Source organism: Microcaecilia unicolor, chromosome 9, assembly GCF_901765095.1.
Source record: "Microcaecilia unicolor chromosome 9, aMicUni1.1, whole genome shotgun sequence".
In the NCBI taxonomy this organism is placed as follows: Eukaryota; Metazoa; Chordata; class Amphibia; order Gymnophiona; family Siphonopidae; genus Microcaecilia; species Microcaecilia unicolor.
Window position 1 is genome coordinate 15,002,917 of NC_044039.1, and position 15,718 is coordinate 15,018,634.

Below are 15,718 nucleotides of genomic sequence, written 5' to 3' on the forward strand. Positions count from 1 at the left end.
GTTAAACTCAAGTTGAATTACCAATGATCATGGAGATACAGTCAATAATGCTATAACCTACATTTCCTTCTGCTTATATATTAATTTATTGAGCAGATATTTACCTTTCACCAATCCAAGAAAATTTTTTCTTGGGTGTTACAGAAAATAAAATAACATTTAAAACATATAACAGACGTTACAAGGAAAAAAAAACCTGAAATCAAGAAAAAAAGTCAGATTATACAAACATAGGCGTATCAAGTATATAAATGTATTTTACCCACAATACATAAACATCCAATAGCTTCCTAGAAAAAAAAATCCCCTTAATTTTTTTTTCTTTTTCAAAATTCTGCTCCCTAAGTTCCTGAGAAAGAGCGCTCAAAAGCTTAGGACCTGCAACAGAAAAGGATCAACAATGGAGAATCAAGTAGTTGTATGCCCTTCGATGGATGCAGAAGTGTGCTGGCATGTAACTTCGTAGACGCTGTTGTAAATAATGGTGTGCTTCACCGTGAACAGAGGGATAAACCAAAGTAAGAATTTTATACATCATGTTTTAAGAAACTGGAGGCTAATACGGCCCTTGCGAAATTTGTGTTCAGAATAGAGACAGCTCATGACTCTATGGGTTGCCATGTTCTGAACCAACTGAATGACTTTAAGTGAAGAGGCATGTAGCCCAACGAGCAAATTGGGGTCTACTATTTGGATAAAGCATATTATTGCTTGGGACTAGAGGTTAGAGTAGGGATAGGAGGAAGATCAGAGGACTGGCTGCTCCTCTTTATTTATAGGAATCAATATTCTATGGTGACAACTCTATAAATGGAAGTCATGATATATATAGGTGTTCCAATGTTGTGCACTTAGTGCCAATCCTATGAGAGCGTCTTGCCAACATTCTGTTAAATTGGCATTGGTACACCTAAAGATAGGCGCCAACAATTATGTCAAGTCAATAGCAGTTGTAACTGAATTGTACCCTGAACTGTGCGTAACTTAAGTTACTTGTGTATCTCTGAGACACGCCCATAATCTGTTCATATTCCACCCATGTTTGCACTCCCTCACATTTTTTTTTTTGGTTACATTTGTACCCCGCGCTTTCCCACTCATAGCAGGTTCAATGCAGCTTACATATTATATACAGGTACTTATTTGTACCTGGGGCAATGGAGGGTTAAATGACTTGCCCAGAGTCACAAGGAGCTGCCTGTGCCTGCAGTGGGAATCGAATCCAGTTCCCCAGGACCAAATTCCACCACCCTAACCACTAGGCCACTCCTCCACTGTTGCTACTATTTGAGATTCTACATGGAATGTTGCTATTCCACTAGCAACATTCCATGTAGAAGTCGGCCCTTGCAGATCACCAATGTGGCCGCGCAGGCTTCTGCTTCTGTGAGTCTGACGTCCTGCACGTACGTGCAGGACGTCAGACTCACAGAAACAGAAGCCTGCGCAGCCTTCTACATGGAATGTTGCTAGTGGAATAGCAACATTCCATGTAGAATCTCCAGTAGTAGCAACATTCCATGTAGAATCTCCAATAGTATCTATTTTATTTTTGTTACATTTGTACCCTGCGCTTTCCCACTCATGGCAGGCTCAATGTGGCTTACATGGGGCAATGGAGGGTTAAGTGACTTGCCCAGAGTCACAAGGAGTTGCCTGTGCCTGCAGTGGGAATCGAACCCAGTTCCCCAGGGCCAAAGTCCACCACGCTGACCACTAGGCCACTCCTCCATTCTATAAATACTCAATATCTTTGGCATATAAATACTCAATATCACCCCATCTCCCGGATGGTGTGATATGTATTCTTAATGCTTATGAAGTGTATTGTTGGAAAGCTCGTAATGAAAATTATATGATTCTAAGTATTTTTTTATACATATCTATTTGGGAATTGGTCACAATAATATAAATGAACTGTAAAGAAAAAAAACGCATACAAAAAAAATATCAAATGTAATACCGGATCAATGACGATTGCATGCCCACCCTGATCAATGTTTTGGCTTGAGTGAATTGCCAATGTGGTGGTAGCATGCGCATCTGACAGATCCAATAGTATTACTTTATTAGAGGTTTTTGAGACGAAGAGATGATGATGGGAGCTGGGTGTTTTTGTTGATAGATTCTATAAATGGCACCTAAAAAAAATCAGCGCCCAAAAAAACATAGCACTTGGTGCTATTGCTTACAGTCAGGTGCAGTTTCTAGCTTAGCACCGGGATACGTGACTATATTTAAGCGTGAAAACTGGTGTAAATCCCCCCGTGTAAATCAGGCACGGATCCCACTAATTCTATAACCGGCATAAATTTTAGGAACACCCCGACCCTCCCATAGCCACGCTGCCTTTTCAGATCCACGCACTAGACTTTACGCACGTCTCTTTATAGAATAGACCTAAAAAGATGTGTGTGTAAATTGATGATTGCTTCTTACTGGCCAGTTATCGGTGTGATTGGCTCATTATTCAATAAATTGCACAGGCAACTCAAACTGCCATATATTTTATCCAGGGGTAAGTGATTTTGGCGCATATGTTACAGAATAGAACTTGCAAAAGCTATTACTATATAACATTACACAGACAATAGCTCTTAGCTTTAAGTGTCATTTTATAGAGTTGCCTGTACTCTATGTCCTCATTTTTCTCGTAAGTGGCGTTGAGGCGACTTGCTTATATTCATCAAATCCCATTACTATCCTTTTTCTACACCAGTCTGTGAGGCCCTTTTACTAAGTTGCGGAGGTGCATACCCGTGTCCTACACGCGTCAATTTGGAGTTACTGTCCGGCTACAGTGTGGCCCAGGCGGTAATTTCGGTTTTTTTTTTAGGCGCGCTGGAAAATAATTTTTATTTTCCTGCACTCGGCGGAAACCAGACAGTAATCGTCATTCTATGCGCATAGACGATTTCCGCATGAGACCTTACCGCTAAGTCAATGGGTGGCGGTCAGTTCTCAGATCCAAAATGGACGCGCACCAATTTTTATTTTGCCACATGTCCATTTTTGGCAAAAATTTTAAAAAGGCCTTTTTTTTACAGGCGCGCTGAAAAATGGATCTGCGTGCGCCTACACTAACGCAGCCCATTTTTCAACGCACCTTAGTAAACGGGCCCCCTGTGTTTCCTTTTTATCTTTCTCTATAATTGAACAAAAACCGGGATGCACCACACTAGATGCTCAGGTTATAGCACTACGATCTTTGTTCTGAGGGACGCTCTAGTCTAGCTTCTTGCAAGTCACATATATGCCGCCAAAATGCCAATATCGCATATGATATTTTCATACTTACCGACCCTCAGTTTAGATGTATCAAATTTTGAATTTTTGCAGGTTTAAAATCGAATCTCTTCACTGCAGTAGGCAGTTTTAACATCTACATGGTTATTTATCCATAGCCTTAGGAATTTGTTTCCTCCATTGAGGCAGAGAAAGATATGGGATTCCTTTCATGATCACAGCAGCGACTGATACATGTAAGCAAGTGTAGAGTTCCCTCTTGTGGCAGGCTTGATTAAATCTGCATATTCTGAAAGTATTCAAATGTCTCTTACTGACCTATAAGTGCATACGCTCTACTGCTCCCCAGTACCTCTCCACTCTTGTCTCTCCCTACGCCTCCCCCCCCCCCCCCCCCCCACTCGGGTACTCTGTTCTGTGGATAAATCTCTCCTGTCTGTCCCCTTCTCCTCTACTGCTAATTCCAGACTCCGTTCCTTTTATCTCGCTGCACCTCACGCCTGGAATAGACTTCCCGAGCCTGTGCGTCTAGCCCCGTCTTTGGCCGTTTTCAAATCCAGGCTAAAAGCCCACCTCTTTAACGCTGCTTTTGACTCCTAACCACTACTCACTTGCCCTGTACCCTTTTATCCCCACCTCTTTAATTCCCTTACCTCTTAGTTGTTCTGTCTGTTTGCCTGTCCTATTTAGATTGTGAGCTTTTTGAGCAGGGACTGTCTTTTCATGTATGGTGTACGGCGCTGCTTATGCCTTGTAGCACTGTAGAAGTGATAAGTAGTAGTAGTAATGTAGAAGCCTGCCCTTGCAGATCAGCAATGCGGCCATGCAGGCTTCTGTTTCTGTGAGTCTGACGCCCTGCATATGTGCAGGACGTCAGACTCACAGAAACAGAAGCCTGCGCAGCCGCATTGCTGATCTGCAAGGGCAGGCTTCTAGATGGAATGTAGCTAGTGGAGGAGTAGCCTAGTGGTTAGTGCAGTAGCTCCTATTTCAGATTCTGGAATGTTGCTACTATTTGAGATTCTACATGGAATGTTGCTATTCCACTAGCAACATTCCATTTTTAGATTGTGAGCTCTTTGAGCAGGGACTGTCTTTTCATGTAGGGTGTACAGCGCTGTGTATGCCTTGTAGCGCTATAGAAGTGATAAGTAGTAGTAGTAATGTAGAAGCCTGCCCTTGCAGGTCAGCAATGTGGCCGCGCAGGACGTCAGACTCACAGAAACAGAAGCCTGCGCGGCTGCGTTGCTGATCTGCAAGGGCAGGCTTCTAGATGGAATGTTGCTAGTGGAGGAGTAGCCTAGTGGTTAGTGCAGTGGAACGTGGAATGTTGTTACTATTTGAGATTCTGGAATGTTGCTATTACTTGAGATTCTACATGGAATGTTGCTATTCCACTAACAACATTCCATTTTTAGATTGTGACCTCTTTGAGCAGGGGCTGTCTTTTCATGTAGGGTGTACAGCGCTGCGTATGCCTTATAGCGCTATAGAAGCGATAAGTAGTTGTAGTAGAGAACGTACCATGCGACCTTCTGGCATTCAGAACGATCCTAGTTCCTAGGCTTGCCACATTTTGGGTTCCTTGATCCGTATTGTGTTCATCTATCAAACATGGTTCACAGACATTACAGACGCAGCACTGCACATATTTTTTTTTCTTTTATTGACAACGGAAGAAAAACGTTTGTCACCATTTAGTTTTTGTGAGTGGAAGTTTTTCCTTGAAATGAAATCAGACAAAAAGAAACGTCCCTGTTCGTGCAAACGGCGCAGAACCAAACCACTGAAAGAGAAATAACTCAAAGACAGGCGTTGAGAAAAAGGTCAAGAATTTAAAAAACTCTACAAATGACATTAATAAATAGATTTTTTTTTATGTGGAAACCTCTCATATAATAAACAGTCCGACAATAATAAAACAGCAGCTATCTGCACACACCAAGAAAAGCCACAGCAGGTAACAAATGCTCAAGGATGAGGTTTTCGTTTCAGTATTTTTAACTCACTACTGGCTATAGTGATTGCTCTGCCTTTCAGCTATTTCCTCTGCTCAACCTCACGTCGGGTGAAGTCTCAACAAGGCATAATGGTAAACTCGGGTTCGACTAAAGCCCTGTTACACTGATGAAAGGAATGGGGGTCGGAGTGTGCAATAGGAAACCATAGCAGACTTTTTTATTTTGAGGGGGGGGGGGATGGGGAGTCACTGTCCAAAATTGACTGATATTGCAAAGATCGCAACAGAAAATAATAAATATTAGCCAAGGTTATTGGTCCACAGATAATCTAGAAATTTTTTTTCGTATATAAGCAATTGTTCAGTAATTTCTACTGATTTTTGTAAACAGTTAGTATATATACATACAATATTTTTATTTTTGAAGCCGAGCCAGCACAGTGGTTTCCCATATTCCCAAATTCACTTTGGCTTCTGCCTGTCTCAAGCTAAACTGTTTGAATCTACTGAATCAGAGGCAGGTTTGTCCAGCTGTAAATATTACATTATTTCTTTTTTCCCAGTGGGAACCTGTTAACGCTGCTCATTCTGCTAAACCTACTCATTACCGTTACAATCAGAAACTGTAAAAATGGCAGGATGGAGTATGCAAAGAGCAGCATTGAGAAGGGATTGGTCAGGTGTGTTTGCACACAGGCTCCATGTCATGTTGCTTTATTAAAAAAAAAAATTATATTTATAACCATTTACACATCTTAAAATAAATACACAGTAAATATGTAAATCTCTAGTATCTTACAATAAAACAAAACGGAACGTAATGTAAAAATGCATCGTCCCCTTTAAAAAAAAAGCATCAGTCGTGCGTCATTGCACGTTTCACGATGACAACACCGCTTGTTTCTTTAAAAATGACTTGAGCGTCTTATTTACTTTTGTGTTAAACTAGCTGACCGATAAAACGTAGGAAAAGGATTTCACATTTTAGGTTAAGAGGTTTTGATTTCTTCATTCAGTGACCTTCTGGGATAACAGCCCAGATTCCCACTGTGTCCTTTTCCATCTGGACCTCAGGCAGGGAGCGACAGGCGACACCATCTAGAAAGAGATTAGAAAACGTATTAACATAAGACATGAAATTAGCACACCAAAGGCACAACTAGCCCAGTGGCCAATCCAGGTCATAAGTACCTGGTAGAGTCCCAAGAAACAAATTCCATGCTACCAAGCCCAGGGATAAGCAGTGGCTTTCCCCATGCCTACCTTAGTGGCTACGCGCGCCCAATGCACACCAAAATGGAGTTCCGCCCGGCTACCGCGTGGCTCTTGTGGTAAGTTTTTGGCACGTCTGATACACTCTGAAAAATAATTTTTATTTTTGGATGCACGCCAAGTGGCATTTGACACGCGTAGGTCATTACCGCCGGGTTACCGTGTGAGACTTTACCGCTAGGTCAATGGCTGGCGGTCAGGTCTCAGACCCAATATGGACGTGCGGCAATTTTCAGTTTGCCGCAGGTCCGTTTTCGACAAAAATTTCTGCGCGCGCCCAAAACACGTCTACACTACCACAGGCCGTTTTTCAGCGCACCTTAGGTCAAAGGACCCCTTAAGAACAGCTTACGAACTTTACTGCCACAACTTTGTCCAAACATTTTTTAAACCTAGCTACACTTAGCCTTCCCGCACCTTAGTAAAAGAGCCCCTAACGCGCGGGTCGTGTGCGCCAAAGCGGCACTACTGCCGGGCTAGCACGTGTGCCTGGTGGTAATTCAGTGTTTGGCATGTGCCGAATCCCGCGAATAAAAAAATAATTTCCTATTTTCTACTGGGGGGGGGGGGTCGTTCCCTTCAGTAATCAGCAGTTGGTGCGCGGTTACCATGCAAGTAGTAAGTGAGCCCTTACCGCTAGGTCAATGGGTGGTGGTAAGGCCTCAGTCCGTAAATAGGCGCGTGCTAGTTTTAATTTCAGCACACGCCCATTTCCCGGTCCATTTTTTAAAAAAAGGCCTTTTTCCCAGCCGCGGTTAAAGAAAATGGCGCAGCATGCGCCTAAAAGATGCGCCCACTCTACCGCAGACCACTTTTTACTGTGGCTGAGTAAAAGGACCCCTGCTTTAACCACATCCTCTAGCAAAGTGCTCCAGCGTTTAACTATTATCGTTAAGTGAAAAAAAAATATCGTCTCCTATTTGTTTTGAAAATATTGCTGTATAACTTCATGGAGTGTTCTCTAGTTTTATTACTTTTTCAAAGAGTAAACGATCAATACGTTATTTACCCTGTACAACTCCGCTCAGGATTTTGTAGACCTCTATCACGTCTCCTCTCTGAGCTGAAGAGCCCTAAACCTCTGTAGCGTTTCCTCATATGACAGTCGATCCATTCCCTTAATCATTTTGTTTGCCCTTCTTCGTACCTTTTCTAATTCTACTATATAATTCTACTATATAATTCCCACCCTCCCGCGGGAGATGGTGGGAATGAAAACGGTAACGGAATTCAAACATGCGTGGGATAGGCATAAAGGAATCCTGTGCCGAAGGAATGGATCCTCAGGAGCTTAGTCAAGATCGGGAGGCGGGGCTGGTGGTTGAGAGGCGGGGATAGTGCTGGGCAGACTTGTATGGTCTGTGCCAGAGCCGGTGGTTGGGAGGCGAGGATAGAGCTTGGCAGACTTATACGGTCTGTGCCACAGCCAGTGGTTGGGAGGTGGGGCTGGTGGTTGGGAGGCAGGGATAGTGCTGGGCAGACATATACGGTCTATGCCCTGAAGAGCACAGGTACAAATCTAAGTAGGGTTTACACAAAAAGTAGCACATATGAGTTATCTTGTTGGGCAGACTGGATGGACCGCGCAGGTCTTTTTCTGCCGTCATCTACTATGTTACTATGAGGCATATTTTCAAAGCACTTTGGGAGGCTAAGTTCCATAGGTTTCTATGGAACTTTGGGAGGCTAAGTGCTTTGAAAATGAGCTTGTATGTAATTCTAGTATATCTTTTTTGACAGATAGTATTGTACCTGACTTAAATACACTGTTGGTGTGTCCTTAACTGCTTTGTCTTAAGTTAGGGGTCCTTTTACAAAGCCGTGGCAAAAAGTCACCTGTGGTAGTGCGAGCGCGTCTTGTGGGCAAGCGCTGGGCCATTTTTACCGCGTCTAGGAAAAAAGGGCCTTTTTTTAAGGGGCTGGAAAATGGACGTGCTCTAAAATTTAAACCAACACGACTTGAGACCTTACTGTGCCACCCATTGACCTAGCGGTAAGGTCTCGCACGCTACCCGCATGGTAAGCATACAACACGTGCCAACTGTTTACCATCAGCTAAGCAGTCCACGGTAGAAAACAGAAAATTATTTTCTGCTGGGGGATTTGGCGCATGCCAAATTCGGAATTACCACCCGGCTCACACGCTAGCCAAATGGTAGTGCCGATTTGGCATGCGCTGAACCCGCGTAGGACCTTACGCAGCTTAGTAAAAGGGCTGCTAAATGATTAATAACCTCCATGTAAACTGAAAGGTATAATTTCCAAAGTAAAAAAAAGCACAACTGGGCCTTCAAATCTGAGACAACAGGAGTCCTTTATTAACATCAGATCCGACACGGTTGCCCAGAGAAGTTCATTTTATGGCTGGGAAGCCCCAAGACCACCAGGAAAGGACCCCCACAGGCCACCAACGATCCTGATTGACCCCCTAAAAGACCCTTGAGCATGGACGTAGCCAGACTTCGGCGGGAGGGGGGGTCCAGAGCCCGAGGTGAGGGGGCACATTTTAGCCCCCCTCCTGGTTCTGCCGACCCCCCCCCCCCCCCCGCAACTTTTACCCCCCCCTCCTCCCAACCCACCTTCACCTACCTTTGCAGGACGTCAGACTAGAACGAAGCCTTGCACGGGATTGGGAAGACGACGACCTCAGCTCGGCTGGCGGGGGTTGGAGTCCCCGCCAGCAAAGGTAGGCGATGGCAGGTTCGCGGCGGGAGGTCGAGAGGGTCATCGGCAGGGGGGGGGGGTCCATGGCAAATCTAGGGGGGCTCAGGCCCCCATGTCCCCATACTGGCTACGCCCCCTGCCCCTGAGGCCGAAACACAGCCCGTGTCGGATCTGATCTTAATAAAGGACTCCTTGTTGTCTCAGGCTTGAAGGCCCAGTTGTGCTATATTCCTTTGTATGCTTTTTGTGTATACTGCATTACCCTCTCTACTTGCTTTAGGTATAATTTCCATCCGTTCCCCACCCCAAAATCGTTTTTTTCCATGTTAGCATGCACTAATTCTTTTATTACACAGCTAACAGTGGCATGAAAAGATTCCTATATTTAACAGCTAATGCAGGCTTATTGTGTGAAAGTACAAAAAAGAATAGATCAAGTAAGCAGATACAAGGTTTGGTGAGGCTCGAGGGCATTTGACTTGAGAATTATTTGTATTCAACTTCTGCCTTTTTTTTTTTTTTAATTTATAAGAATTTTCAGTAGAGAGGTGCACGTCTTATCTTCCGCCTGGACCGATACACTCATATCACCCCTCTCCTCAAATCACTTCACTGGCTTCCGATCAGGTACTGCATACAGTTCAAGCTTCTCCTACTAACCTACAAATGCACTCGATCTGCAGCCCCTCCCTACCCTCATCTCCCCTTACGTTCCTACCCGTAACCTCCGCTCTCAAGACAAATCCTTCCTCTCAGTACCCTTCTCCACCACCGCCAACTCTAGGATCCGCCCTTTCTGCCTCGCCTCACCCCATGCCTGGAATCATTGATAAGAATTTTCAGTATTTACAAAGAATTCTTAAAGCAATATGCAGGAAAAATATACAAATAGTCTCATTAAAGCATACAAGTCTACATCATGGGGAGCCAGCCAACCTAGCAAAGGCTCTGCATTTTACCACACAGGAATTTTTGCATTTAATGCAGGGCTTAATTTGTAGATTAAAAAAAGGAAGTGGAGCCGGGAGAGGCTTAGGTGGGCCAGGAGCAACAGGAACAGAGGGGCGGGAGTAGGGACTGTTCTCTGCTCTGCTCCAGGCTCACCCCCCCCCCCCCCCTCCTTGCAGGCTGCTTGGAAAGGAGCTGGTAGAGCAAATGGCCCCTGCTGCACTGGAGTCTGAAGGTAAGTGGTGGCATAGGAGCCAACTTTTGGGGGTGCTAAGCCCAGTGGAAATAACCCTTCCCTGGACACATACAAGGAATTTTCTTAATATTGGAAGTACTCAAGCACTCATAGCACCCACAGTGTCGGCTCCTATGAGTGTTGGAACTGTGTTCCAGGCTGTTTCCCCCCCCCCCCCCCCACCACAAATTAAGCCCTGATTTAATGTGCCCCCCAATGATTTTATAACATTCTAGCAGAAAACTTCCAGGGAGTTCTTCTGTTTACATTCAGTTTCTCATTAAGATCATTTCTAAATGGGGATGTAGCCAGATCTCACGGTGGGAGGGGGCCCGAGGTTGGGGGCACATTTTGAGTGCTGCCCTGCCGCCCCTCACCACCGCTCTCCTCACCCATCCCCCCCACCTCGCCGCTTCCCCCGCAAAAACAAATACCTTTGCTGGCGGGGTTCCCCAACCCACGCCAGCCGAAGCCGCCTTCAGCGCCGGTCTCCAGCGCAGCTGCATTCGCTGCCCTGCTCTTTTTTTCTTCTTGCTCCTCCTGTGCACGCTGACGCTCCTTATTTTCACGTAAAGGAGCGGCAGTGTGCACAGGAGGAGACCAGCGCTGAAGAAGGCTTCAGCTGTGAGGGGTTGGGGACCCCCCCCGCCCGCCAGCCAAACCAGGGGCCCGTATGAAACTTGCAGGGGCCCAGGCCCCCTGTAGCCACGCCCTGGTATACACTTGAAAATGAATTTGCTTTTCCATTTCTAGGTGGTTTGAGCAGGGATTTGGGGAGCCCTTTACTAAGCTGTGTAGACGCCTATGCACGCCCGATTGGAGTTACTGCGCGGCCCTTGCGGTAATTTCAGTTTTGGCGCGCTTCTGAAAAATATTTTTTTATTTTCTGGCACGTGGCATTTGATGCGCGTAGGTCATTAACGCCCAGTTACCATGTGAGACCTTACCACTAGGTCAATGGCTTGCAGTTAAGGTCTCAGACCCAAAATGGATGCACGGCAATTTTCATTTTGCCGCACGTCCGTTTTCAGCAAGAAAAAAAAAAAAAGGAATTTTTTGTAGGTGCCCAAAACACGCGTCTACACTACCACAGGCCATTTTTCAGCCCACCTTAGTAAAAGGACCCCTTGGTGGTAAATAAATTGTTCTAGTGAAGGCCTCACATCTGGTTTATGTCATGGATCAGCTCTTGTGAACTTGGCTCCTAATCTGCCTGCAGACAAAAGAATCAGTGTTGGTAGAAGAGATGGGAACTAAAGAAAGAAAACCATAAAACATCATTCCTTTATCTATGAGCTGAGAAAAGAGAGGACCAATAATGATTAGTTTATCGGTTTATGGAGTGTTTTCACGCTCTCTAAACAACAGCGTCAACTGATTGCCAATAATTCACAAGTAGCTTTGGCTGTATCATAACTGATGCAATGTTCTATCTGCTGCTGGACAGCCTGGGAATTTAAGGTTCTGCTACTGTTCACACATTAAGGCCACGTCATGCCTCACTCAAACCAGTCTATACTTACAACGGTTCAGTGCAGCAGTTCCCTTTGCTAAACTTGTCAACAGGAGTAGGTGCGAACTGTGGAGCTGTCTAACCTCTGTATTCCTGATGAAGCAACTGTAAACAGGGGGAGGGGGGAAAAAAAACCTACATTAGACCTAGAAAGAAATTTTGGACAAAGTGTGTTCCATTTGCCTTCCTGTGGCATAGCTATGTGGGGCCACAGGGGCCTGGGACCCCTCAAATTTCCTCTGGGGCCCTGGTTTTGCTGGCCGGGTCCCCAACCCTCGCAAGCTGAAGCCTTGTCCAGTGCAGGTCTCCAGCGCCGCCGCATTGCCTGCCCTGCACGCTCCTTTTAGTGAAATTGCGCAGCCAAGGTATTTGCTGCAGCAGTGGGTGGGGGAGGGAGCGGCAGGGCAGCAGTCCAAAATTGCCCCCACCTCGTGCTTTGGCCCCGCCCAGGGGCGTATCTGAAAGTCGGCGGTAGCGGGGGCTGGAGCCAGAGTGAGGGGGCACATTATAGCCCCTCCCCCCACCATTTCCACCCCCCCTCCCGGCCACCATTGCCGACCCCCCCCCCCCGCCACCGTCACCTACCTTTGCTGGCGGGGGACCCCAACCCCCACCTACTGAGGTCCGCTTCCTCCTGCCGCTTTTAAGTTCTTCTTCGTCCTAGGCTCCGTCACTCCGTGCTGTTCAAATAAGCTGGCGCTGCTACCTCAACCAATCCACTTTCGGAGTCTGACGTCGCTGCACGTTGTACGTGCAGGACGTCAGATTCACAGAAACAGAGTCTGTGAGTCTGACGTCCTGCACGTACAATGTGCAGCGACGTCAGACTCCGAAAGTGGATTGAGGTAGCAGCGCCAGCTTCTTTGAACAGCACGGAGTGACGGAGCCTAGGACGAAGAAGAACTTAAAAGCGGCAGGAGGAAGCGGACCTCGGTAGGCGGGGTTGGGGTCCCCCACCAGCAAAGGTACCCACGGCAACGGCAGGGGACGGTTGGCAGCGGTAGGGGGGTCCAGGGCAAAATGTGCGGGGGTCCAGGCCCCTTTGGCCCCACGCAGATACGTCCCTGGCCCCGCCCCTGGGGAAGAGGAGGGAAGAGTGCAAAGTTTAAGTAGAAAGAAGACAAATGTCATGCATTTCAGAACTAGTGGACAGATATTTATTTATTGGGGTTTATTAAAAGCTTTTATGAAGAGATTTTATTAAAGGTCACTTTTTTTTTTGAATGGCATTATGATCTGGAGGTTCACGAGAGACAAAGTAAAATGCTTAACAGCTTAGGCACTCTGAAGTCTAGTACACCTAGTTGAGTTTGTTAGTGAAGAAAAATGTAACAGTACTGTAGATTTTGACAGCATTAAACTAAGTATTTAGGACCTAGAAAGAACAGACAGCATAAAATGAAGCGTCAATGAGGAACAACAAATTTTTAGACGGATATTAGTCCATAGGGGTATTTGGGATGTCACAGGACCTTTTCTGTGCAATTTCAAAGCTTCAGAAACCACACATGTTTCTTTTGCAAAGTACGTGAGGTGTGTGCCTTGATAGGTTTCATCTGCTTCCATATACCATGGAGTCCATTCAAAAGAATGTACCTGTATTTTCTATCTCTACCAGGGGCGTAGCCAGAGTTTGACGGGAGGGGGGTCCAGAGCCCGAAGTGAGGGGGCCTTTTTTACCCCCCCCCCCCGCCGCCAACTTTCACCCCCTCCCCGCAACCCTCTCCACCCCCCTTCCCGCCGCCAACCCTCTCCCGCCGCGTACGTTTGCTGGCGGGGGACCCCAACCCCCGCCAGCCGAAGTCTTCTTCTCGGCAGCACGGCATTTCTGAATGATATGATCAAGTTTGAATCTGTTTCTGTGCGTGCGTGCGTCTGATGTCCTGCACGTACAATGTGCAGGACGTCAGACGCACGCACAGAAACTTGATCAGATCATTCAGCAAGCAACGCCACATGGCCGAGATGAGGACTTCGGCTGGCGGGGGTTGGGGTCCCCCGCCAGCAAAGGTACGCGATGGTGGCGGGGAAGGGGGGGGGGTCGAGAGACTTGCGGCAGGGGGGTCCAGGGCCAAATCTACAGGGGTCCATGCCCCCGTGGCCCCATGATAGCTACGCCCCTGATCTGTACTTTCTCCAAAGTGTGGAAGATGGAACAGTTTTCAAAAGGTTCCCCCCCCACCACCACCACCCACCACCACCCCCAACAGGTGAACACATCCTTTGAAAATGGCCCATGATTTTGAGCACAATTTATTCTTTGTTTTGACTGTCAGATTGGTTTCTGCTTAAATGGATAGGCCCAAAGACACACAGAGAGGAGACTCCTACCATCGGTTGCCATTTTCCGTGACTGCCCTGATGTGGTAGTTAATCTGAACCCTGCTGGCAGCGTTTCTGAAGAGCCGGGCATCATGCTGATTCCATGAACCTCACGTGGTGGAAACTGTCTCCTCCAGGATGGTCCACGCCTGAAGTTCTTGTCATCGTTCTGCCAACACAAAGTTTGTAGAGACCAAATGAAGAGTCATAACGACAAAGATCAGAATGAAGGTTTGTAGCACCTCCACCTGCTCATCTGATTTCTCTCTCTATTCTGTGGCCACATAGCGCTGTTCAGATTTAACTTTTACAGCAAACATTACATGGAATTCCCACTGAGCTCCATTTTCCCCTCCTTCGCCCAGCTTGTATGAAGAAGCTGATTTTATTATCAGATTGCAATAGAAAGATGTTGTGCATAAATATGCATTTTCAGCCACCTTCCAATACCGAGCTACTACGTGGTGGGAATCGATTACCAGCCTGTGTTTACGCCTGCCGGATACATGGCTTGGAGAAACATGCTTTGCTGGTGCGCCCAATCCAAGCCCTTTGGTCGTGGGAAGAGCCAGAATTCGTAGTGCACTGGTCCCCCTGACATGCCAGGACACCAACCGGGCACCCTAGACTATCTTAATAGCAGATTATGGAACTCGTCCAGACCTTACTTAAACTCCGCTATGCTAGTTGCTTTACCAGCTGTGAGTTCCAGAGCTTAACTATTTTGGGATTATGGTCCAATAAACTCTTCCTGATGGGAAATGGGTGAATTATAAATAGGAGTCCTGGTCATGACTGTAAAGTCACAATATTTTTGCCCATTTCTAATATTTGTTCTTTTCCAGGAAAATTCTGTATCCCTGTGACTGAAGTGGACTTCACAAATTGCTCCCAGGTGCATAGCTCCCTTACCTTCGGTGCCGAGACCCCCCCCCCCAAACCCGCTCCCCACAACTGTACACCACTACCATAGCCCTAAGGGGTGAAGGGGGCACCTAGATCTGGGTACAGTGGGTTTCAGGTGGGTTTTGAAGGACTCACATTTGCAAGCACAAGTGTAACAGGTAGGGGGGGGTGAGCCTGGGTCCAGCTGCCTGAAGTGCACCGCACCCACTAAAACTGCTCCAGGGACCGACATACTGCTGTCATGGAGCTGGGTATGACATTTGAGGCTGGCAATTTTTTTTTTAGGGTGGGAGGGGGTTGGTGACCACCGGGGAAGTGAGGGGAGGTCATCCCCGATTCCCTCTGGTGGTCATCTGGTCAGTTTGGGCACCTTTTTGAGGCTTGGTCGTGAAAAAAAATGGACCAAGTAAGTCAACCAAATGCTCGTCAGGGACGCCCTTCTTTTTTCCATTATCGGCTGAGGACGCCCATCTCTTAAGCACGCCCCAGTCCCCGCCTTCGCTTCGCCTCCAACACACCCCCGTGAACTTTGGTCGTCCCCGTGATGGACTGCAGTTGAGGGCGTCCAAAATTGGCTTTCAATTATGCTGATTTGGGTGACCCTGAGAGAAGGACGCCCATCTCCCGATTTGCGTCGGAACATGCGCGCCCT

General features: G+C 46.7%; 1 protein-coding gene across 1 annotated transcript in view; it reads right to left on the reverse strand.

Moving 5' to 3' along the window:
* Positions 1–6,111: 6,111 nt before the first annotated feature.
* Positions 6,112–15,718, reverse strand: part of PPFIA2 (PTPRF interacting protein alpha 2) — a 342,348-nt gene continuing 332,741 nt past the window's right edge. The window contains 3 exon segments of the mRNA XM_030214146.1: positions 6,112–6,304; positions 11,849–11,943; positions 14,170–14,329. Of these exon segments, the coding sequence (XP_030070006.1) occupies positions 11,885–11,943; positions 14,170–14,329 (219 nt within the window). The 3' untranslated portion in view covers positions 6,112–6,304; positions 11,849–11,884.